This window comes from Vigna unguiculata, chromosome 3 (genome assembly GCF_037176805.1).
Source record: "Vigna unguiculata cultivar grain cowpea cultivar isolate G323 ecotype 2 chromosome 3, ASM3717680v1, whole genome shotgun sequence".
Classification (NCBI taxonomy): Eukaryota; Viridiplantae; Streptophyta; class Magnoliopsida; order Fabales; family Fabaceae; genus Vigna; species Vigna unguiculata.
Genome location: NC_140794.1, coordinates 43,001,225 through 43,027,640, shown reverse-complemented (window position 1 = coordinate 43,027,640; position 26,416 = coordinate 43,001,225). Strand labels below are relative to the sequence as shown.

General features: G+C 30.0%; 3 protein-coding genes and 2 pseudogenes across 3 annotated transcripts; 2 read left to right on the top strand and 3 right to left on the bottom strand.

Annotated features, from left to right (window-relative positions):
* Window positions 1-5,860: 5,860 nt before the first annotated feature.
* Window positions 5,861-6,856, bottom strand: LOC114175109 (lectin 5-like). The gene has a single exon (XM_028059867.2). It carries the CDS (start codon window positions 6,844-6,846, stop codon window positions 6,019-6,021), a length of 828 nt encoding a protein of 275 aa, XP_027915668.2. The 5' UTR covers window positions 6,847-6,856; the 3' UTR covers window positions 5,861-6,018.
* Window positions 6,857-12,151: 5,295 nt separating this feature from the next.
* On the bottom strand, window positions 12,152-12,916 carry LOC114175410 (lectin 7 pseudogene; annotated as a pseudogene).
* Window positions 12,917-16,236: 3,320 nt separating this feature from the next.
* Window positions 16,237-17,016, bottom strand: LOC114175411 (lectin 7 pseudogene; annotated as a pseudogene).
* A 565-nt stretch (window positions 17,017-17,581) lies between these two features.
* On the top strand, window positions 17,582-18,409 carry LOC114175412 (lectin 5-like). The gene has a single exon (XM_028060178.1). The coding sequence runs from the start codon at window positions 17,582-17,584 to the stop codon at window positions 18,407-18,409; it is 828 nt and encodes a 275-aa protein (XP_027915979.1).
* Window positions 18,410-22,501: 4,092 nt separating this feature from the next.
* Window positions 22,502-23,317, top strand: LOC114175413 (lectin 7-like). The gene has a single exon (XM_028060179.2). The coding sequence runs from the start codon at window positions 22,502-22,504 to the stop codon at window positions 23,294-23,296; it is 795 nt and encodes a 264-aa protein (XP_027915980.1). The 3' UTR covers window positions 23,297-23,317.
* Window positions 23,318-26,416: the final 3,099 nt, after the last annotated feature.

Here is a 26,416-nt window from a genome sequence, read left to right as displayed (position 1 = left end):
GGTGGAAGCCACAAACATTTATTTGGACTCCTATGCAATATCACCTATCTTGGACTTAAAGTGGTTGACTTGAAAAAATTTAAAAAGCATGGCAATCTTCTGTGATGTATAGAGTTACTGAGATTATTTCTTACATACTCAACCAAATCGAACTTGAGAGGTTGTAGCATGTACACTTTTTGTTAAAAATGTTTTTATGTTTGGTTTATTTTATTCTTTTTTCTACATTGTTTTTGAAAAAAAGTATTAAAGTTGTGTTGTTAAGGTGCCTAGTTTTGAAACCCTTATTTTTTTTTCAAGTAAAACTGCAACCATCACGCTGCAGATTTCTCTTTACACTAGGCCTACAACACTAAGCCAACTAACACTATAGCTAATAACATCATAAATAATAAATAATTTCCCTAATGATTTTTCTATTAGTTAAAGCTAAAACACTAAGCCAACTAAATACCAAACAGTGGATGGAGTAGTTGTTAAAGCATAACATTATAAGGTTTTTTGTGATTATTCAACTACCAAATCAAACCTTTGAACTACGAACCAAAAGAAGTGAGAATCTCCTTCCACCTTTGATTTGATGATAATCGTATCATCCTTGCCTTTCCACCTAAACCAACCAAACCAAAATTCAACCGAAAAAAATTCACAGTATTTTTTTATCATGTTTTCCTCCAACTTGAGAATGTAGTCTTATGTTTCAGTGAGCACATAATAAATAAACTTAAGAAAATTAACATAAAGCGTGATAAAATTAATAATTCTGATTTTATTAACAGAAACAAAAGATAAAATAGCTTAAATTTTTGGAATGAAAAACTTAATCAAACCTAAAATTAAGGATCACACATGGAAGGTAGAAATTCAAGTTAGGGTTCATCAAATTGAAGATAAGATTAAGATTTATAAACAGAAGCTCAAAATAATCTACAGAGAGTAAAAAAACATAGTAAAAATACCTACCAAAAGGAGAAGAAGATGGCTCCAGATAAGAGAGGATGGATTCAATCGGGAGCAAAAAATTTGGCTTCTGTTGAGATGAAAGAATGAGCTCTTGTATATTTTAATGGTAGAAATCAAGCTAGGGTTCAAGAAATTGAAGATGGGATTAGGATTTATAAAACTCAAAATGATTTACATGGAGAAGAAAGACAAATGATTCCATAGGAGAAGAAAGACAAAATGACTTACTTAAAGGAGGAGAAAAAGATGGCTGTGAGGATGACTTCAATCCGGAGCAGGAAATATGACTTCCAATGATTCCATTGATGAGCAATAGAGAAAGAAATCAGATGACAACAATGAATGAGCTCCTCTGCAGCAAAGATGTTTATCTAAAGAGAAGAGGGAAAAAATAAGGTCTTCTGTAGCGGGAACAAAGATGTAACGGGAAAGAGAAAAAATTACCAAAACTTCCCGTCAGTTGTAAAAGGACTCTAAATACATTAAAAATTTAATTTTTTTAAAACATAATGTCGGTTCTCTTTAAAGGCCAGCAATTATCTGCCTCTATAAACTATTTTTCTTATAGTGTAAAGATGCCAAAATCTTTCGATTGGTGTTTTATCTATATAGATCGAGCACAACAACTTCTAATAACAACATACTTTATTTTTAAAATAACATGATACTAGTGAACAAACAAGAAGACTTTCAAAAAAATGGTGAATTTGTGATAAAGTATACAAAGAAAGATTTTATTAGGGGTGGCAAAAATAACTAATCCGACCCGTTTTGGCGCGTCCCGCCCTTGGCCCGCTAAAAACGGGTTAGGACAGGTTGGCCCGCCACTAAAAAACGGGTTAGACACTATAACTCGCCCTACCTCAGAATAGGCCTGTCGGCGGGCTCGCTACTTTTTTTTTTAATTTTAATTTTAATTATTTTAATTTTCTTTTAATTATTTTTAAATTTTTGTTTATAAAATTTCTTTATATATATATATATATATATATATATATATATATATATATATTTGTTTATATTATATAGAATATGTATTTATTTTTAATTTTTAAACATAAAAAAATAAAAAAATAAAAGAAGAAAAAAAAACAGGTCGATAGGCCAAGACAGGCTAAGCAGATCTGGCCACAGCAAGTTGGCGGAAACTCCAACCCAGCCTGCCAAAAGAGCGAGCTGGCAGGGCAGCCCAACGAGCTTGACTTGGTTTGACATGCCTAAATTTCATCATACTTTTATGGTATGTTGACTATTAGGAAGGATAAGACAAAAATAGTTACTCTCAATAAGGCTTTAAATAAGTCTTTTCCTATGAAGAATTAGATGTACACTAATACAAAAATAGGTTTTAATGATGACTTATTATGTCGGTTACGATATACTCATCAAGATAATTGTAAATATGATACGATTTTCTATTAATCAGCTCTTAATAAAAAATCATCTCATGAATGATTTTTTCATCCTAAAATTAGAGAAAATTACAATTCATTTCATTAAAAAAAAAATCTTCTATTTTTGAAAAAAAAAATATATTCCACTAATTTCAGTGAGAACTAAGAGATAACCATACGAAAGTTGTGAGATTTTCGGAAATCCTCTTGACAAAACGATATTACTTGTATTTCTATCTTTATAATAAAGATGTTTTATTGAAATACATTTCACAATTTTTCCTTGCTCCCGTTAAAAAGGTTTTCACCTTTAAAATTATTAATATCATTTTCCTTAGTATTATGTTAATTCCCTTCTATTACTCTATTAAGTTAGTTTTTCTTTGCATGCCCATTCCTACTTTGGATATGTAGAAATTATTTGAGTTTGCAGTTAAGCTTATCTAGGTAGTCCTTGTTAATTAAGGAATTTAACAGAACAATAGTCATTCAAAAATTGTTGATATTTCTTACTTCCGTTTTCTTTCAGAATATATAAGAATAATTTCTGTCTTTCAAACAAATTTTAAATATTATTTTAACTCTTAAAATATATTTTTCTGATGTCTGACATTTGTTCTTACTATTCTCTGAGTTAAGAAAACTAATTTTATTATCTTTTATTCATATAATAATAAACTATTAACAATTTAATCTGCTTTAATATTATTTTAGCGTGATGATATTTCAACACTTAAATTTTTATTTTACACCTACTCAACATTAATTGTGAACATTCAATTTCATCTGACTTAATAAAAATCTATTTAAAAAAAATAACAAATAAATAAATAATAATAAATAGAAAATAAATAATAAATAATAAATAAAACATTTTTTTTATTTAAGTTGGATTCTTGAGCAAGTTCCATTGCACGTAAGTTCTTTATTATAATGTGTTGAATTATTGATTTGTTTATTACTTCTCATACTGCGATTTAAATTCACTTGTTGTTTTAACATTTTTCATACTGTATAGAGGTACAAAATTATGCTGCAATCTTCATCATTCTCCCTCAGTCATCATCTTTTTCATCAATATTACATCTATTACACATTAATTTAATTACTCATTACATCATACATTTTATGGCTTAAATATCTTTTTCGTCTTCATTTTCGTAGTGTTTATTGTGGATGGTCCTTATTTTGACGAAATGTTTAAAATGGTCCTCATTTTTATCCAATGTTTAAAATGGTCCTCATTTTCGCAATTCGTGTTTTATTTGGTCCTTTTCTGTGACGCCGATTAAATCAGTAATGAAACACTATACAAGTGACACTGTTTGTATTACGTTACATTGGGGTGTGTTAAGTGTACTGTACAGATGGCTAATTAACGTTAATTTTTCAATTTGGGGGAAATTTTGCAATTAGGGCTTGAGATGGATTGCAGTCGCGCTCTTCATCGTTGGAGGCGATTTCTTCATCTTCGTCTTTCTTGAGCTCGAATTTGCAGATGAAGCAGCTAATACTTGCCATTTCATCGTTGGATTGCAGTCGCGCTCTTTATTTTAATTTTCCAGTTAATCATCATCAACGAGGTTAGTGGGTTTAGGGTTTTCTGGGTTGTGTTTGCTCGTGGGTTAGGGTTTTCATAATTTTATTTTGGGGTTTGTTTGTGTTTGGATTGTTGTGATGTTCTGCATGGTCTCTAGATTACCACACTTGTATAGTACACGTAACACACCCCAATGCAACGTAATACAATGTCACCAGTATAATGCTCTGTTACTGATTTAAACGACGTCACAGAAAATGACCAAATAAAACACGAATTGCGAAAATGAGGACTATTTTAAACATTCGATAAAAATGATGACCATTTTAAACATTCTGTCAAAATGAGGACCATCCGCAACAAACACTACGAAAATGAGGACGAAAAAGGTATCTAAGCCTACATTTTATTAATTCTGCCTCATTATTTTTATTCCATCTTTGCCTTTCTTTTAATTTAACTCCACCTCTTCACAAACTCCCCATAAAAAACGAAATTGATGATTAAAAATAATGACACCTAATACTAAAAAAATATAAAAGATAAAAAATATAATAAACAAATTAAGAAAAATGAAAAAATATTTTTCTTTTAGTGTCTATTCGGCCATTCGCGTCGCGTGACACTTGTTAGAAAATCTTTTTTCTTTCTACTAAAGATATAGAAAAAGAAGTATAAGGGATTAAGAAATAAAATAATTTTATTTGTGTATTTTTAGTGTCCGATTACCAGGAATCAAACTCGTTACCTTGACTCTAATACCAATTGTTAGAATCGAACGCTTACTACTAAACCAAAAGTTATAACAAATAGTTAGGACGCAACTCTTTTTACTTAAGAGTGTAACAATCAAAGCCCCACGATTCGATTGTGACATGACCCACTTGACCTCTACCATGGGACAATTGATGCCACCTGCAACAACCGCTCGCGTCGCGTGACACTTATTTTAAATATTTTAAAATACCCAAAATTTAAAGAAGGGTTTTTCAGAATTAAAAAAAAAGTCAATAAAAATATTAAAAAAATGTATTCAGAATTAACAATTAAGTCAATGAAAATAAAAAAATAGTTTTTCAAATAATATTTCTATAAGAATTATGTACTTTGTGATTTTTCATTATGAATAGAGATACGTAAAAGTAATGTCAATCCTTATTAGATTCACTTAAAGAAAATCAAATCATTTTCAAATAGTTTTCTTAATAATTTCTCTATAAAGAATTACGCATTCTATTATAAATGGAGATACATATCAACAAAAATTAATTCTTATCAGACCAAATAAACAAAAAAAAAATCTATTTTAAATTTTATTTTTTTATTATTTTTGGAAAGAATAAACATTAAAAAAATTACATTCATTTGTATATTTAATTAAAGATATTATCTTAGGACGAGTGTTATAGGTGTTAACACCTCCCTATGTGTAACCGACTCCCAAACACAAAATTTGTTTTTATTTATATTTATGATTTTTCAAAATAATTAAGGTGATAACTCCAAAACTCTTATATATATATATATATATATATATATATATAAATATATATATATTGTTTTAGTTTTGATTTTTTTCTCGTCCTGATTTTTGTTGTGATAGATGGTGAGAGATGGCAATTTTGATTCTAGAAGACTAATAAAAGTATAAAATAATTTAAGAAGAATATAAAATAATTTTCTAAGGTTTGGGATAGAGATAGGAAATATGAGAAGTGCAATGTATAATTTTCTTTATATTATGTCAGATTGATTTTTTTTCTTACTAATTTTTATTATTATTTTATAAAAAATAATTCATGTACATAATCAACGCTTATAAGAGAGAAAATAAAAAAATATATTTATAAGCTAATAAAAAAATATATATTTATCAATTCATCTTGGTTTAAAATATAAAACTTACTTTAATTCTGGTTGACATGAAAAAAAAAGTTTCATGGACACACACATGCACCGAAATTTTAGCAAGGAGGAAAGTGATTAATGACGGTCCAATATTTAAGGAAACACAGATTAGGGCATAATCCATACAACAGTGAGACTGAAAAATCGTAGAAATGAGTTGAGGACTCTCACGTACGTCACTATTATTATCTTCGTTAAAGGAGCTAGGTCTCCCTAGATACGCGAACCAAAAGTCCAAGACAGAATGTCATGGGTCTCAACGCTGTCACCGGTGGCACCAGAGAACCCAATTCTCACCCATTCCGGCAGAACACCACTCAGATCAATTGTCTCCGACAGCTGAACAATAGTGGGGGGTTGAGTACCATAACCAACGGCCACATGCAACTCTTTCTTCTCCGAATCGTATCTAATGCTAGCTTCTCCAATCAAACCTTCAGGAACTGCATTAATAGGCCAATCTATCGTCTCCACGGACTCAAGACTGTTGATGTCCACACCAATATGAGGAGCAATGGCAACAGGCTTGGGATCCCAATCATTTCCGAAGCTGTCAAATTCAATGGCCACAATCTGATTCTTGTCGACGTTGAAAGCAGTTTCGGGAGTGAAGAGTCCGAGGTATCCCCCAGATGAATTTTTGGGAATGCTCGGGTCAGCATCGAATGGTATGATGAAGAAGGAAAGGCCATCGGCGTGGATTTGTGACCCAGCGGAATCAACGACGAAGGTGAACACAGTTTCGAAGTCTGCAACTTTCCCTGTGCTTTTGTCCCAGAGACGGACGGGTGGAATGTAAACAGCACGACCAACGCTGTGTTTGCGAATGATCGGAGCGCCGTATGATCCACCGTCTCTTCTAGTCAACTGTATTGCACCGTCTACTGCACGGGCATCGCCCAGGAAACCAATGTCGAACTGTGTTCCTGGCTCGAATTTCGAGAAGCTGAATGAAAGTGAATCTGACTTCACGTTGTTTACAAGCAACACAAAACAGAGGGAAATCATGAGAAGGGGAAATGGAGTTCGTGTTTTAGCCATGGTTGACACACCTCAGAGATTATTTGGAGACTTAGTTGATTGATGGTGCATGGCAAAACCCAGAAATTTGAGCTATATATAGGCTTGCTGAGCTCTGCTAAATCGGCAAAATGAATAAAAATATCGTTTCGTATATTCTCGTCTGTATCGAAATATTCTGTCAATATATATATATATAACTTTTGTAAACTAGTGTTTGTCTCAAATATATCTTTCTTGGACTGCAACGTGAATACCCACTTCTCCTTGAAAGTTCGACGAAAGGATTGTGTTTGTTAACCATTAAAAGTGGGAATGGCGACGTCTTTACAGCTAAGTGAAAGGCATTCGTCAAATACAAAAACTCTTTTAACTTATTAAATTTATTTAATGAGGATGTGTTTTGACAAGTTCTTGAAATTATATGCATAGATTAAAATTAAAATTTTAAAATATTTTTTATAAATTGTTTTTATTTTATAAAGAAATAATTATTAAAATTTCCTCCTAATACTAGATACGAAAGAATATATTCATCTAATTACCGTAACATTTCTTTATATCTTGTTTTGAAAAATAAATAAATAAAGAATAAAAATAACTTCTCAAAATTGTATGCATAGTTAAAAATAAAAATTTGCAAATAATCATTATAAATTAATTTTATTTTATAACTATTTATAAAAAAAATATATTCTAATATAGACTAGATAGAAAGAATATCATCACTTAAAATAACATTTCTGTCGTTTATGGCAACATCTAATAAAGAGGTGGCTGATACTTCCAATGTTCGAGTGCGAGACAAGAGGTGAATGTCTCAATAGTAAATTCTAGGATTGAAAGTTAACTCTATAAAGGTGAAAACAAACAAATATTTCAAATTCAATTTATCATTATTTAGGTTTTTATTACTTTCAGTTCATTTTAATGAATTAATTTTAAATTTACATTATATATTTTTTAAATGCATGATTTTGGATTGTAAACGAATCTAATTAATTAGATTTGGATTTGATACAAATTAGATATGAATTAGTTATTAATTAATATTTTGAATTTTAAAAGTTTAAATTAAGTGAGATTGAATTTCTTTAAGCTATGCAAGATTAAACAAGTTCCATGAGACAAATTCATGCTAGGTCTTGAGGTCATGCAAGGTTGGGTTAGATGGAGTTAGACCTATGACAAGTTGAACCAACTTATGACCAAGTCAAGGTGAGTTAGTTCAAACCCATATAAAGCAAAGTCAAGTCTTACAAGATTGGCTTAAGAAGAGCTCAAGTTGTCGAGATCGGGCTGAGTCAGGTGAGACCTAAGTCAGGAAAGGTATGGATTAGTTAGATCCAAGTTATGTAAGTTGAAGTAGGCTAAGTTGAGCCAAATTCATGTTGACTTGATCTAGGCTCAAACATGATGGATTGAAATGGGTCTAAGTTAGGTTGGGTGGGTCGAGCTTAGCTAAGATCAAGTCGGTCTGGTCAAAGTTAGGTCAAGTCAAGTCAGATTAAGGTCAGGTTCGACTAAGTTGGGTCCATGTCATATTGGGTACAAGTTAAGACATGTCGAGTTGAGTTGGTCTCAGTAATTTAAAATCAAGTCAATCCAGATCGACCCAAATTTAGGTAGGTCAAGCAAGTTGAGTTGGACTGGACCTAAGTTAAGTTAGATTGAGTTTGGTCGATCCTAGGTTAGGTTGGATTGAGTAAAGGTTGAACCAAGTTAATTAAATTGGGCTAGGACATGTAAAGCCCATGTTAGGCTAGGTTAGAATTGGGTCAAATTGGATTTACATGAGATTGAGTTTACGTGGTGTCTTACCAATGTTAGATCGGCTTGACTACATCAAAATTAAATCATACAAATTCAAATTTACATTTAAATATTATTTAAATTTAATTTTAATTATAAAATTGAATTGAATTGAATTTAAATTGATTAGAAGAATCCAATTTAATTTAATATAACTAAAATGATATAGATTAAATTTTAAAAACTTTAATTCATAAGAAAGCGGTAACAAAATTAGTCAAAGCATAAGCCTAAATGTCACGACAATTATCCCACTAGGATTCCCTCTCTTGGGTTGTGACTCGGTCACCTGATCTCTACCATGGGACAATTGTGCAACCCACAATAATCTTTCCCTGAATAATTACCCATGAGAAATGAACTTGTGACCTTGTGATAAGCGCTCAATTCAAGAAGTATATCATTAACTTGCAAATTTTTAGTTTATGTTAATGTTTGATAAAACACAAGTGGGAGAAAGTTAGAACAAAAACATTTTATTGAAAGTATAAGAAAGAGAATTTGCATACTGATTTATTAGAAACTTGTCTACAATATCCCATAATATAGGGGGGGGGGGGGGGAAATAAAACCTAATATGTATCATCATAAAACAAAATATCTAATAATAATAAAAGAGAATAAAATAAATTATATCTCTATCAATATAGAATTAAAACAAGAAAATATATGATATCTTGATCACCCTTCTCAAGGTGGCATGAAGGTTATGAAGGTCCAACTTGGAAGTAACACTTTTGGAGAGTAGTAAGATGAAGAGAATATTGAGAAGCTTGGGAACCTTGAGGAGCTTGAGAATCTCAAGGAGCTTGAGAACAATGGCGGATCTTCAGCCAATATTTTGGGGTGTCAAAATTTTGGTTGAATTATCTTTTCGGTATATTTTTTCATCCAAAAATGTTAAGTTGGTCCTCTAGTTTTTTTTAGTTTTAATTTAGTCCTGATTTTTTTAAAAATAGATGTAATTTGATCTTTTTCGTTAAATTTCTTGAAGCGAATAAAGAATTTTTCATCAAAATTGACACTAGGATTATATCAATTACACCAACAAAGGAAATCATCCTTATTCACAACTTCAATCTTGTTAAAAAAACCTTCTATTCAAGAAATTTAACAAAAAAAAAAGAGAGAGACCAAATTGCTTCATTTTTTAAAAAATTGGAATCATATTTAGACTAAAAAAGTTGGAGGACCAACTTGATATTTTTAAACAAAAATAAGAACCGTAATCCCATAATTTTTATATAAACTAGTAAAAACATTTTATGATAATTAAAAATCATAAAATTATAATTCTTGTTATTATTATAATTATAAAATTAAATATAAATAATTTTATAATTTTAATATAATTAATTTTCATTTATAATTATTAAGTTTAAAAAAATAATCAAATAAAAAAAGTTAAATTAAACAAATGATCACTTAAAATATAATATTAATAAAATAATTAATTTTATTAAAAATATTTAAAAGATAAAATTGAAAAATAGATGTGAAAAAAAAAGAATTTTTCTTATATATAAAGATATAAATGTATAAAAAAAATTTAGAATATCAAATACATAAAATATATTAAAAAAAATATTAAATTTTAAAAAATTATATTTAAAGTTGTATATTAATATTTCATGTTCCATATCTGTCGTAATATTAATCCTGTCATGTTTCATCTCTCTTGAAATTATTAAAATATATATATATATATATATATATATATATATATATATATATATATATATATATATATATATATACTACACACTTTATTTTTTATTTCTTTTAGTTGTTTGGTTTGTTATGAAATTTATTTACATCTCCAAAATATTTTTTTCTGTTATAATAAATTTTATGTAATTATATTCAAATGATGTATATGTCAATTAAATATTTTTTATGTTATACATATGAATATTTTTATTTATTGTATATTTTCTTTTCGCATTATAATATTTTATAGTTTCAATTTTTGTGTTCAATAGAATAAACATTTCATTTAATAAGTAATATAAAAAATTTATCTTATTTATTCTATTATATTATTAATTTTTGTTTCATCTGAAGAGGTCTTATATTTCGCTAAAACAAATTTTGTTATCTCTCAATCATCGACCATGCTGATATTTAAAAAGTTTTCTCATATATCTATATATTTCTTATCTTATCATACCCTTACTTATAAATTTGTTGTTCTTTGTGCTATTTCATTCAACGATGTCTCAAATTGTTTCTAAGACACATAATTGATAAATTTTTTTAATATTTTTATTTGTTGTCTATTTTTATCATGTAGAATATTGTTTTAATATTTTTTATATGATTATTTTTATTTTCTAACTCATTACCATACGAGAAATTTTATTACTATAATTATATAAATAAATTTTATTTACTATAATATAATAATTTAATGTAATTGTCAATGAATTTTTTTTGTCACCATTCAACATATATTAGTGTACAAAAGATAAAATATCTATTTTAAAATTTTATTATTATTATTATTTTAATTTTAGTTCTTTAAGTGATTTTGATCAAATAATGTATTATAACTTTTATTAGTGCATAAAAAGAGAGATTTCATTAGATTTTTTTTAATTTGGATATTTGTTTTCTTTTATATTTTTTTTAAATATTTTTAAATTTTATCAACTAGGTTTCATTAATGTTCGCAAATTCAATAATGTTTTGGTTCTCAAGAAATTTTGTTTGGTCTTCTAATTTGAAATATATACACGTATAATTTATTTCTAAATATTTGATATTTAAAAAATAATTCTATTTTTAATATTGAATATTTGATAATATTATGTTTCTCTTACTATATTTTTTTGTATAAAAATTAATTAATTGATATTGAAAGAGTAAGAAAATGGATACAAATACGAGTATATGCTTATTAACTAGTGGAGACCAAGACAAAAATTTGATACCCGTTAAATTTAAATACTAAGATGAGAATGAAATTATCTAGGATAAATAGGTAAGGGATAGCGAAACCCATCTCTATTCAATCCCGTTATGGTCTCTAATTCTGCTATGCATTTTGTGCCTTGCAATTTTTTCGGAAATTTTTAAGCTATATCATCTAACAGTTTTAAAACATTCACAAAATGAACAAAAATACCAAAAATGGTGCTATTTTTTTTATTCAAAATTATAAAAATGAGACAAATTTTAAGAAATTACGAAAGCGAATAAATCATGTCAAGGTACAACTTTTCTAAAAATAAGTCATATTAAAATAGTACAACTTTAATTAAAAGTATTTTTAAGTTAAAATGGAAACAAGTTGGTATAACTCTAGTTTAAAGTACTCTAAATATAGAAGTTGTGTCACCTTAACCAGATTTATCGCACTTCTTTAATATTTTTCTAAACTAACCCATTTCGATAATTAAAAGAAAATTTACGTGTTTTGGCCGAGAAAGTGAGAGACATAACAAGGTAACAAAGTGTAACCCTAAACCCTAGACACAACCAGACATAAAAACATCATTATGACTCCACTGTCCTAATCGAAGCTGGAACTAAAAGTCCAAGACTGAATCTGGTGCACTTCAGTCAACCGTCCGGTGGCGCCGGAGAACCCAACCCTCACCCATTCGGGAAGAACCGTCTTCAAATCAATCATGAGGCTAATCGTTGGTCCGTTCTTGACAACCACGCTCAAACTTTGTGCAGCAGCTTCATAGGTTACGGTCACAAATGCTGTTATCAATCCAGGATTACTTTCCCACTGCGCCGATTCCACGGAAGAAATGGAGTTGACATCAATGCCTACGTGGGGAAAAGGAGGGTCCCATGGATTCTGGTGCATGTCAAATTCAACAGCAACTATTTGGTTCTGGTCGGTGTCTCTAAAAGCAAATTTGGGATCGAAGAGTCCGAGGTAGCCGCCAAATGAACTTAGGGGCATGGTAGATTCGGTTGTTCCCAGGAAGAAAGCGATTCCATCTCCATTGATTCGACCATAGGATATGTTGAAAGAGAAGGAAGTGGCAAAGCTTGCAACTTTACCAGTTTGTGCATCCCAAAGGCGAACAGGTAGAGCATAGGTGGCTCTGCCAACACTGTTGGGCACCACTCTGCCATCTTGGACCTTTGTTAGTTGTATCACACCCTTTGATGAAGAGGCATCGCCTTCGAAGGCTAAAAGGCTGTTCAGGTACGGCGCTGAAAAATTGGGGAATGTGAAAGAAGTGTCTAAACTACGATGAAGCAGTAGTAATGGAACCAGGAGCATGAAAACGGGCCTTGTGTTGAACAAAGCTGCCATGGCTATAAAAGATTATATCATATGATACTGAGAATGGTGAAGTGTCTATACACTACATATAAAGATAGAGATTTTGGTCAGCTGAGAAAATAAAATTGAATAAATTGTGTAGGTAGCGAAGATGCCAAACTATTTGCATAGTTGGCACTTGACGACGCATAGGAAGAGAGGTGATTCAAACAAGGATGTGCAGGAAGACTTTTTTCACACTCATTAGTCATTAGGGTTGTACGTACCGTATGATTGATGGTGAAAGGGATAAAAAGGGCTTTTTCGTATTTTTGGGTCCTTTTGACTAGTTATTTGTAAAATTGGGTCGTTTGAATTTTTTTGTGTGAAATAGGGTTAAGTCGTTGGGAGAGGACGACATTAAAGGTGAAGTCGTCCTCCTCCCAACCGGTTTCATTTTTTAAAAAAAAAAACAAAGTCGTCAGATGCAAACACGGTTTGTAAAAATCTGATATTGAAATCGTCTTCATTGCTAACGACTTCGGGGAGTGGAACGACACAGATTCATGACTTCGAGGAGTGGAAGAGGTCTTTGACGACACAACTCTTGATGAAGCGTTTGTAGGTTTGGGACTTGTCGAAACTGTGGACGACGGACCAGACGGCTTCTGGTGGAACCTGGACGCGCTGGGCTAGAAGGGAAGGGCATTGGCCGGCGCCGACGAGGTAGGTGTGGTGCTCCGTGATGAAGGGGACAAGGGAGCTGAACTCGTGCAGTGTGAGGCCGGAGGGAGGGTTGAGGTGGTGGTTGGTCGGGATGCGGTGGTTGTCGTCGGAGTCTGGCTCCGATGTGGAGGCGGAGCTCTCGTCTGTTTCCATGGCGGAGAGTGAGAGAGGGTGAGAGAAAGAGCGGGAGAAGTCGTCAGCCGTGAAGACGACTTCAACCTCAGATTTTCAGATACCGCTGTTGCACCTGACGACTTTATTTTTTTTTTAAAAAAAAGTTGAAACCGATTGAGGGGAGGACGACTTCACCTTTAATGTCATCCTCCCCTACCACGACTTAATCCTATTTTACAAAAAAAAAAAATAAACGATGCCATTTTACAAATAACCGGTTAAAAAGACCCAAAAATACAAAAAAGCCGATAAAAAGGAAGAAAAGAGAAAGTGGTAAAAAAGAAGAAATATATAGAAAAGAAAAATGATTTTTTAACTACTAAATTTTGACAAATTTTTCTTACAACCTTAGGTAATATTTTCTAAGTGATTTTTCATTTTTCTATTTTCTCATTCTCAATATTTCAAAATCTCTTAAAAAATGACACATCATTTTGTTGTAAGAGAAAGTTGTCAAAATTTAGTAGTCAAAATATCATCGTTCTATAAAAAATGTATAAAGCATAAAAATAAATGAAGTGTTGCTTTGGGGTTCTTGGGATAAAAAAATCAATGTCTATATAAGTTAAATGGTGCATTTAAGATGCCAACTAATGCCTTGCTAACTTGTTCTTGTTGATGGATTAATTTTGAGGTTCCCCCAAAATGCATCTCTATGTCTTCTTCGTAGGTGTTGCATGCTTCAGTCCAGTTCTCCGAAATACTCTAATTTTTCTTTTCCAACGTCTTTTCATTGTTGTTCAATTGGAATGAAGTTTTATTATACTAGTAATATTTTGACTTTGATTACGTGACATACAAGGTATAAATCAAATTCTTGTCCTTTATTTATTTTATTGTTATTTATGGACAGATAATAATATAAAGTATTAAGTATTTTAAACTAGTAGATATTGTGACTTATCAATTATTTACATTGTAAAAATTTTATAAAGAAAATTATATTAGTACTTTTATTAAGTATTTACCGACATATCGGTACATCCTTTATAATCATTGATAGAAATATTACACTTCTCATGATTAACAGTCATTGACTCATTTAATAGCTTGTCTAATGTATCGTAATTATAAGAAAATAAATTTGTGTATCCATTATTATTATTATTACTATTATGAAATAGTTATATTTAAATAATAACCTAAATAAAATAGTTGAATGGGAATTATAAGTTAATTAATTTTAGTAAGATGGGAATAAATAAAAAAAAAATTGTTTGAGAAATAATTAACATTCTATTTTTTATTAAGGAATTATAAATCTCAACCAAAACCAACGTACAAAATGTACTCAGTTTGGTATGCTGATGATGGTTGGTTGTAATGGTAATGGTCACTGCAAGAAAAAAAAATCAACTTAGAGTTGGCTAAAAGCTTATGTTACCAATGAAAAGTCAACTCTACATGACTAATGTAATTTTCTCATATTAATCAATATTTCACACAATTTACCGAGTGTCTTGAGGAAAAGCTCAAGTGTCCCTTCCTAGTCAAACTTTCTAATACCATGCCTTTTCCAAAAGGCTACTGGCTTTCCAAAAGGCAGCTGCTAGTAATTAATTTTCAGTTTCATTTCTCAAAATTCAACAAAAGGAAATACTTATATATGTGTGTGTGTTTTTATTAACCTTTCTTTTATGTTTTGTTTAGATGAGGATAAAATAGAAAGAAAATAGAAAACCGAAAATATTATCATATAAATTAAGAAAGAAAAAAAATATTTTGTATCATTAATATTTTATTTTTTTATATTAAAAATATGTAAATATTAATAATAATTTAACCACATCAATTATTTTTTAAACTTAATTATATTTTTAATATAATTGATTGTGTTATTAATTTTTATTGCATAACTAATTATACATTTCGTTTTTTTCGTAAAATTTTTCTTTATGGGAAGAAATATCTTAAATTTTGTGTTTTTTAATAATTAAATGTTTTTATTTTCTAATTTTCTCATCCTCCTTTCTGAAGACAAAAATGCAAAACTACTTCAATGATCTTGTCATCTATAATACATATGAAGGGAATTTTTTTCTTTTGTGTAAATATTTCAACATTTTTTTTTAAATTTGTTATACATTTCATTTTCTTTTTTATTACTTCATCATATTTAAAGTTTCTTCGGTAATATTCAAATATCTCTTCCTATTTCTTTCAATTTCATTTTTCTTTTTGATCTATTTTTAATTTATCATTTCAATCGTTATTAGATCATCACATCACTAAAAAAAAAAAAATATCTAATGATGATTAAAATGATGAGTTAAAAGTGGATAAAAAAAGTAGATTAAAATATCATTTTTCTTAATATAATAGCAATAATAATAATAATTAATATAAAAACCGAAAGGTTTTATTGTTGTAATATCAATGAAACTGTCATTAAGTGATTATTATTTTAAAAGATAAGATAGAGTAAATGTTAACATATGTATCTGGTTATCAGCATAGCAGACGCCATTTTCCTAATCGATGCTAGAGCTGAAAGTCCACGATAGAATCTTGTGCAGTTCAATCAGCTGTCCCGTGGCACCGGAGAACCCTACGCTCACCCATTCAGGCAGAACGGTCGTCAAATCAATCACGTGCCCAATACTAGGTCCGTCGTTACTTACAACCGCGCTTAAATTTTGTGCCACAGGATCATAGGCAACGGTAACAGATACTGTTGCAACCCCAAGCTGTTTATTTTCCCAGGCCACTGTTGTCACAGAAGAAATGGAGTTAATATCAATGCCTATGTGGGGAAAAGGAGGGTCCCATTCATCTCGGTGCATGTCAAATTCAACGGCAACTATATGGTTTCCGCGGGTGTTTTTTAGAGCGGTGTGGGGACTGAAAAGTCCAAGGTATCCACCAACTGCATCACGGGGCATGTCAGAGCGGAACGGTGCAAGGAAGAAAGAGATCCCCTCGCCAAAATCTAAATTTGGAGCATTCAGTATCTGAAAAGTGAAGGTAGTGCTGAAGCTTGCCGTCTTACCAGTTTCTGCATCCCAAAGACGCACGGGTAGAGCATAGGTGGCTCTGCCAGCACTGTGGAGCACGATTGTGCCGTTATCCAGGACTTCTGTTAGTTGTATCACACCCCTTGATGCAAAGGCATCGCCTTGGAAGGTTATAAGGGTGTTAGCGTATGGCCCTGAAAAATTGGGGAAATTGAAATTTGTGTCTGAACTGCGATGCAGCATTAGGAACGGGATGAGGAGCAGAAAAACGGGCTTTGTGTTGTACAAAGCAGCCATGGCTTGGAGAAAGGTAAATGTTAATCCACTAGATATACACAAAGATGTTTTTGCTGAGCTGAGAAAATGAAATTGTGCAGGAGAGGAAGTGGCCAAACGATTTACATAGTTTACACTAGGCAGCGAAGTGGGTGAACGGTGATTAGAACAAAGGGTGAAGTCTTTTTCACATTCACAATGTACCTATTCATTTAAGTATAGTTAACGGTAGACATTTTTTTACTCATTTGGGTAAATATTTGTTCATGATAAACTAATAAATATGTAACACTTTTTGCTGTTGTAGTGATCAAAGAATGACATATATTTAGGACAAGCGCCGGTGATCCAAAGTAATATTGACTAAAATCTTTGGAGAGAGATATATAAATCATTCCTAGGATTTTTCACCTTTTATGTTTTGACCACACATTACTAAGTAAGGTGCATTGTTGGGAAAGTTGTTTTTTATTCAGTTTGCTGATTTAGCAGGGATCAGCGAGCCTATATATAACTCAAATTTCTGTGTTTTTCCATGCACCATCAATCAATTAAGTTTCCAAGTAATCTCTCTGAGGTGTCAACCATGGCTAAAACACGAACTCCACTTCCCCTTCTCATGATTTCCTTCTGTTTTGTGTTGTTTGTAAACAACGTGAAGTCAGATTCACTTTCATTCAGCTTCTCGAAATTCGAGCCAGGAACACAGTTCGACATTGGTTTCCTCGGCGATGCCCGCGCAGTAGACGGTGCAATACAATTGACTAGAATAGACAGTGGATCATACGGCGCTCCGATCATTCGTAAACACAGCGTTGGTCGTGCTGTTTACATCCCACCCGTCCGTCTCTGGGACAAAAGCACAGGGAAAGTTGCAGACTTCGAAACTGTGTTCACCTTCGTCGTTGATTCCGCTGGGTCACAAATCCACGCCGATGGCCTCTCCTTCTTCATCATACCATTCGATGCTGACCCGAGCATTCCCAAAAATTCATCTGGGGGATACCTCGGACTCTTCACTCCCGAAACTGCTTTCAACGCCGACAAGAATCAGATTGTGGCCGTTGAGTTTGACAGCTTCGGAAATGAATGGGATCCGGAGCCTGTTGCCATTGCTCCGCATATTGGTGTGGACATCAACAGTCTTGAGTCTGTGGAGACGATAGATTGGCCTATTAATTCAGTTCCTGAAGGTTCGATTGGAAAAGGTAGCATTATCTACGATTCTGGGAAGAAAGAGTTGAGCGTGGGCGTTTCGTATAATACTCATCCCCCCATTGTTGCTCTGTTATCAAAAACAATTGATCTGAGTGGTGTTCTATCGGAATGGGTGAGAATTGGGTTCTCTGCTGCCACCGGTGACAGCGTTGAGACTCATGATATTCTCTCTTGGTTTTTCGCTTCACGTATCTAGGAGACCTACTTCCTCTAAAGAGAATAATGATCTATAATAAGTAAGAGGGCCAAGTCTTCTGTATGAGTGTTTATGTTTTCCTTATAAGCCCAAGCTTGGTGTTATTAAATTAAGGGTTAAATATGTTTTTGTCCCTCAAGTTTCAGTGAAATTTGGAATTAGTCCCTCATCAAAACTTTTGACCAATTTAGTCTTTCATCTTTCAAAATGCATGAATTTAGTCCTTTTAACCAAATTTTGTTAAGTTTATCAGACGTTTCAAGCACATTTCATGATAGTATTTAAGTTAACATTAAAAAAAAAATGTGTCAAACAGTGTAAATAATTTAAATACTATCATGAGATGCGCTTGAAACGTCAGATAAACTTAACAAAATTTGGTTAAAAGGACTAAATTCACGCATTTTAAAAGATGAAGGACTAAATTGGTATAAAGTTTTGATGAGGGACTAATTTCAAAATTCACTGAAACTTTAGGGACCAAAAACATATTTAACCCTTAAATTAATAGTCATGGTTTTTACTTTGTTAATTTTTGTGAACTTTTTTTCCTCCGGCTAAAACCTGTAATACTTCATTTTCTGTAACAAAATCACTTCAAAAATTCGTAAGTTCATGATATTTGATATAGATTTGACTACTGCCAAACACATCCTTAAATATTCAAGTTATTCTGAATTGTATGTTCTTAAATTATCCCTCAGATTAACTAATCGTTTTTTTATTAACTATTTTTATTAATTTTAATTATTTTATTTTTATATTTAGATTGATTTTAATTATATATATTTTACGTATTATTTCACTCGAATAAATTCTGTTTCTAATAATATATTTATTTTTAAAAATATTTATAGACATTCGGTTCATGAAAGTTTAACCATAATTGTAAATGGTTTTCCATACTCAATGGAATTCTTCCAAAGAAAATACATGTTCCTTCTTCAGATACTCATGAAATTATTTTGTTTTAACTTTCACCATGAACACATACATAATCCTACTCCTTAGGAACTTTACACTTTGATTTTGGTGGATATACCGACTGATAGCAAAAAGGTGAAATCATATCTTGACATTCAACTTCTTTTCTGAATCAAATAACAATCATTTTAATAGTAATATTAAGGTATAATTACTGATTTGGTACTCTAACTTTTTGGTAAAATTCAATTTGGTATCTATATTTTTTATTTGTTCAATTTAGTACCACAATTATCTAAAGAGATTCAATTTGATCATCTCCCTTAAGTTGGAGTTAACACCGTGTCCGTACAGGACACGTGTCAAGCCATGAAATTTTTAATTTTTTTAAAAAAACTTATTTTTTTTTTAAATTATTTTTTTAAAAAAAAATATTTTTTTTTAAAAAAAATTATTTTTTTTTTCAAAAAATTTAAAAACTGTCACGTGTCAATTTATCATCGTGCCACGTGGCAACTTACAATCATAACATGTGATAGTGGTAATAGTTGTTTTCAATTTAGTACCCCAATTTAAATTTTTGGTTCAATTTAGTACCCAATTTTTTTTCGTCCTCTCCAATTTGAGATCAAATTAGTAAATAAACTTAATTACAACTTATATATATATATATATATATATATATATATATATATATGTGTATATATATATATATATATGTTACAATAACTTTTTCTAATATATACAAATCATGTCACCTAAGTACTTAAATTATTTTATTTTTTACATTTTAACCTTTGTAATTTTTTACACATGAAATTTTTTACACTTGTAAAAAATAAAATAATTTGAATATTTAGGTGTAGTGATTTGATGTATAAATTCAAAAAAATTATTTTAACATGTATATATAAATTATAATTAAACTTAGTTACTAATTTGGTCTCAAATTGGAACGGACGAAATTGGATCATTTTAACAAATTGGGGTACTAAATTGAATCAAAAATTTAAATTGGGATACTAAATTGAAAACAACTATTACCACTGCCATGTGTCATGATTGTAAGCTGCCACGTGGCACGATGATAAATTGACACGTGACAGTTTTAAATTTTTTGAAAAAAAAAAAAATTTTAAAAAAAGATTAAAAATTCCATGGCTTGACACGTGTCTTGTACGGACACGGTGTTAACTCCAACTTAACGGAGAGGACCAAATTGAATTTCTTTAGATAATTGAGGTACTAAATTAAACAAACCAAAAGTATAAGTACCAAATTGAACTTTACCAAAAAATTGGGGTACCAATTCAGTAATTATACCTAATATTAAATTGAAATAAACTGTATATTACTACTGAAAATAAAATAACAATATATTACGATATGAATAATTGTATAGTGTTGTTGCATATATATTACATATCAACACTCATTACAAAATTGCAAAATAAATGACATACTATTACAGACATATGTTGGATTGATCAACCCTATTGTTTACAATTTTGACAAAACTTAAAGTATAATGTAGATCTTGTGAATCGGCACTAATAATATGATATATTATATAAGGCATATTTGGACTGATATAAGATCTTTTTAAGCAAGGACTTATATTATCCGTATACAAATTAATGTCAATAAAGTACATCATAACTATAATATAAATGAAGGTTAATATAGAGTGAATTTTGTAGAGTAAAAATTATATTATTTTATAAATCTTCAAATGAGTTTCTGGATAATTTGATCTAACTAAAAAGTAAAGTGTAAAAAATATTAGTCCGACCTTATTTCGATTTCAAATGTTTTTTTAATTTAGTTGAATTACTATTTTATACACTTTAAGAAGAAATTAATAATTATAATTCCTAAAAATAAAATTTAAATACATATTTAAAAGTTAAATTATTTTAGTAAAACTAATTATAATTTAAAAATTAAATGATGTGATATATAAATTATATCATGTGTATTTTAACTAAATAATACTAATTATTATTTTTGAAACAGTACATTGATCTATATAAAGTGATGCCATCATAAAAAAACACTTATAATACAACTAAAAATAATAATATTTTAATTATATTTATTTTATTTTTTTAATTTAAAATGATATTATATTTTTAAAGAAGTTATTTGATATAGTGTTTAGAAAAAATATCAAAGTACTAGTTTTGATCTACATATTATTAAAATATTATTATTTAAACTGTAATATATGTTAGAAGTGGGTTTGAAGTGGGCTTTAAACCTTATTTAACCCCACAAAACCGGCTTGTAAGGTGAGATTTGCACTTCACTGATATATTGTGAATTACGAAATTAGTGGGTAGTCCGTTAACGACCCAATATCGGGTGGAACAGAATGTCCAAAAAAGTTCGTTAGGATAGGCTTTAATCTAACTCTGATACCATGTTAGATATGTGTAAGCAATGAGAGAAAGAAGAAAGGATGCCTACAAAAAAACACAAGAAAAGTTTGGGTGAAAAATAACTCAAAAAGAGCTTCCTTGCTTCTTGATTTATTAAAATCTTTGTTCAATATATAGAGTAAAATCTTCCATCATATAGAGAAAAAAGTAAAAACTAAATAAAATAAAATAATTGATAATAATAAAAGAAAATTAAATATATGATATCTCTATCAATATAAATATAAATATAAATATAAATATAAATATAAATATAAATATAGGCAAGAGATATATAATATCTTTATTAATATTTTTCTTTTTAATCTGGAGAGGTGTCACCATGTCAGAAAGCAAACCACCCCATGAGACTAGTCATATTTTTACCCTTCCAAATCGGAGACAAAAGAAGATAGATTTTGTAAGTCCAGTTATATCGTGCTTGGTTTTAACTTTTACTTCCACTCTTGCTTGTAATATATGCCAACTTGATTGCATTCAAAGTCAGAATAGCATTATATTAATCACCTTCACTGCTCCAAACACTATCTTATGTGTCCTATTCAAGTCATTTTTGGCTTCTTCATACGATAATCAATATTTGCTGGCCCCAGGCCTGCCTCCATTATTTTCATCAACTTTTTGGCCCTTCTTATTCCCTTCATTTTACATTCCCAAAACCTCTACCATGTCTATATAAAGCGGAACATTGCCAATAACTTTATCAATATATTCACACTTCACAACCATGGCCATCAACAACTCAAGAACCCAAACTCAAAACCTCCTGTCTCTTTTTACTATCATCGTTTCCTTCCTCGGACTCACCAAAAACGTGAACTCAGCTTCTTTTTCGTTCTCCAGTTTTGGGTCGTACACAAACGCCATTGCCCTCGAAGGTGATGCCTCTTTTTCAGAAGGGACCATAAAGCTTACACCTCTCACACAGAACAGCGCCGGAAGAGCGTCCTATGCTGCACCCGTGCACCTTTGGGATGCCAAAACTGGGAACCTCGCTGGCTTCACCACAAACTTCTCCTTTGTTGTGGCGCCAAACGGTCCTGGCCTCTTCGCAGACGGCATTGCCTTCTTCCTCGCTCCGTTCAACTCCAACATCCCACAAAATTCCAGTGGTGGATTCCTCGGACTTTTCACCCCTGACACTGCCCTAAACGTGTACCAGAATCAAATAGTGGCTGTGGAATTTGACTCCTTCGGTGGGAACCCCTGGGACCCTCCCTCTGCCCATGTAGGTATTGATGTTAACTCCATTGCTTCGGTGACAACGGAGGAATGGGAAACTGACATTGCCGGGAACGTGCTTGTTGCATTCGCCAGTGTGAGCTATGATCCTGTGGAGAAAAGTTTAGACGTGCTTTTAACATACCCTGGAAGCAATGTGGATGAGACTAGTCTCTCGTTTGTGATTGATTTAAGGACTGTTCTGCCAGAATGGGTTAGGGTTGGATTCTCGGGAGCCACAGGACAATTGGTTGAAATACACAACATTCTTTCTTGGACCTTCACTTCTAGCTACTACTAGACTTGGTTACGTGTGAACAATAGTGGGAAAGAGAACAAGTGTGTCGTTTGATTTAGTGTCTTTATTATTATTTTTTTCAAGAAGCCAGTTTGTTGTTAGTTATTATTATTAAGTTGCAAATAAAGTGACCTTTCTCCACTTTATTCATGGTAATTTGATATTGAATTGCAATTTAATTTCATGGTAATTTATCATCACTAATATTTAAATTTATTTTTAATTAAAGTAATTTAGCGTCGATTTGGATCATTTATAGAATTTTATTAGTTTAATTTGTATCAGCTTAGTCGACACTAATGATAATAATTTTAAAGCAACTATACAACATCTTAAAGTTCGAATAAAATAAATAAATAATTATAATGAATTAAGGAGATGAATGTAAAAAAAAAACAAAGGAATATGGATGAAGAATATAAAAAAATGTAGATGAATGATATATATATATATATATATATATATATATATATATATATATATATATATATATATATATATATATATATATATATATATATATATATATATATATATATATATATATATATATATATATATATATATATATATATTCACTTTCTACTTTTTATTTATTTTAATTGTTTGGTTTGTTATAAAATCATTCGCATCTCCAAATTTTTCATCTTATCATAATCTTTATGCAATTATGTTAAATAATGTATGTCAATTAAATATTTTCTCTGTCTCACACATTTTTATTCTTTTTTAATATTTTTATTTATTGTTTAATTTCCTTTCACATGAGAATGTTTAACACTATTGATTTAAGTGTTTAATAGCATAAATCTTTCATTTACTAGGTAATATAGAAAATTATCTTCTTTAATATATTATTAGTTTTTGTTTCATTTGAAGAAATTTTTTGTTTCGTTAAAATAATTTTCGTTATTTCTTAACCATTGTCTGTAATGATATTTGAAAATTTTTCTTAAATCTCTAAGATATTTTTTTATCTTATCATACTCTACTTATACATTTGTTATTCTTTTTGTGATTTTATTCAATAGTCTCTCACATTGTTTCTAAGACACATTTAATAATTTGTTAATATTTTTATTTGTTGTTTATTTTTATCATATAGAATACTATTTGGATATATTTTATATAATTGTTTTTTATTTTCTAACTCATTATCAATCATACTGTAATTTTGTCACTATAATTGTATAAATAAACTTTATTTACTATAATATAAAAATTTAATCTAATTTGACATGAATTTTTTTATCACTGTCCAACATATATATTGAAGTCCAAAAACTACAAGATCTATATTAAAATTTTATTACAATCACTCTTCAAATTTGTAATTTCCAATTAATTTGAAAATATTAAATTAAATATATTTTTTAAATTTATGTTCACTGTGGTTTATAAAAAATTATAAATTCTTAATAAAGCAATTTATTATAAATAAATATACAAATCTATAAAATTATAAAAAGTATGATAAAAATTTAGTCTTTCGCAAAAAAATAAATTGTACTTGAACAGTGAAAAGGTTTAGTTTGAAAAAAAAAAAATCCTAGTCTACTCACGTTAATAAAATTAAAAAAACGGCATATAACAAAAAATAAAAAGTTGAGTAGAAGAATCCAGTTGAAGAAATAAAATACATGTAGGTCTAATAAAGGTACGAAAGAGTCTAGAAAAAAAAAAGTGATATTTATAGTCTCAAATAAGTGGCCTATATAAATAACATTAATGTAAGTAACTAGCCACATGGATGCATACATGAACTAGGCTATATTTAAACAAACTCTTAAGAAAAAATAAACATTTGTTTTCATAAGCTAAAGTTAACTTATGATATTATAATGAAAAATTACATAAATTAACTTATAAAATAAAAAAAATTTAACTAAAAGAAATTGTTTACTTTCTTCTTGTTTTTTCAAAAAAATAATCATGAAAAACCGCTCAAACATATTCAGATGAGAGAGTCAATTCTCAGTTTTACAAATGGTATTCAACTTTGCAAACCTGCTTCTATTAGAAAACAACTTCATTATATTTATTATTTTAAATGTCAGAGAAAAATTGCCGGCACTAGATTTATTTGTTTGATTATCGCCATCCTTAACATTTACAATTTATTTCTTGTTGTTGTTCCATTGAGTTATTTCATAACTTGACAAAAGATATAAATTTGTCGGTTACTCATGTATCATTCAGTTATAATATATATATATATATATATATATATATATATATATATATATATATATATATATATATATATATATATATATATATACACACACACACTTGTGCGTATCTATATAGGATGATGTGTGTTTTCATCAAAACTTTTCAAAATATAAAATCAAAATGCAGGCCGCTTGTTGGAAAATTTTTATCGATGTCTTGGATTAGGTCAATCGTATATATTCAAATAATGGATGGTGTTTGCGAAATGAAAACATAAAAGGTGAAAAATATATTTTTAAAAAAATAATATGATGAGTTAGTTGACCAACTCTAGCACTTTTATTCTAGAAAAGAAATTCACACATAAAACTTAAACATTGAGATTTGAGAAATTTAAAACTTGATCAAAAGTTGTCCATTACAAGAACATTTTAATTAGTGTCAGAAATTTATCAATGGAACTAAATTTATAGTTATATATAAATTTATTAATGAATTTTGCAGATAATTTTTAAAACTTTTAATTATAGATGAAAATGTTTATCATTAACGGATTTGTTGATAACATCTATTAATATATTAGAATATGTATTACTGATGGGGAAAACAATAACAAACAATATACCAGAGAATGCAGCGGATATAATTTCCCCTAACTTGCAAGAATCTATGAGGAGCAATAATCAAAGAGCAGCAATAATAAACCACCAAAAGCACAAATAAAGGCACCAAGATTTTTAACGTGGAAAACCCCTCAAATCAAGGGTAAAAACCACGAGTCGTCCAGACCAAAGAAATAGCTTCACTATGATCAACAAGAGTACAAAAGAGTCTTAATCAATAGCACAAATTAGTGCCAACACCCAACCAAATAACAAAGCAACAAAGCTTTCAAATAGAGAAGAACAAGAGAGGAAAACCTCTACAAATCACTGCTGCAGTGCGAAA

What these genes read in the sequence shown, in the direction of transcription:
- LOC114175412 (XM_028060178.1), top strand. Translation starts at nt 17,582, where the DNA reads ATGGCTAAAACACGAACTCCACTTCCCCTTCTCATGATTTCCTTCTGT.
- LOC114175413 (XM_028060179.2), top strand. Translation starts at nt 22,502, where the DNA reads ATGGCCATCAACAACTCAAGAACCCAAACTCAAAACCTCCTGTCTCTT.
- LOC114175109 (XM_028059867.2), bottom strand. Translation starts at nt 6,846, where the DNA reads ATGGCTAAAACACGAACTCCATTTCCCCTTCTCATGATTTCCCTCTGT.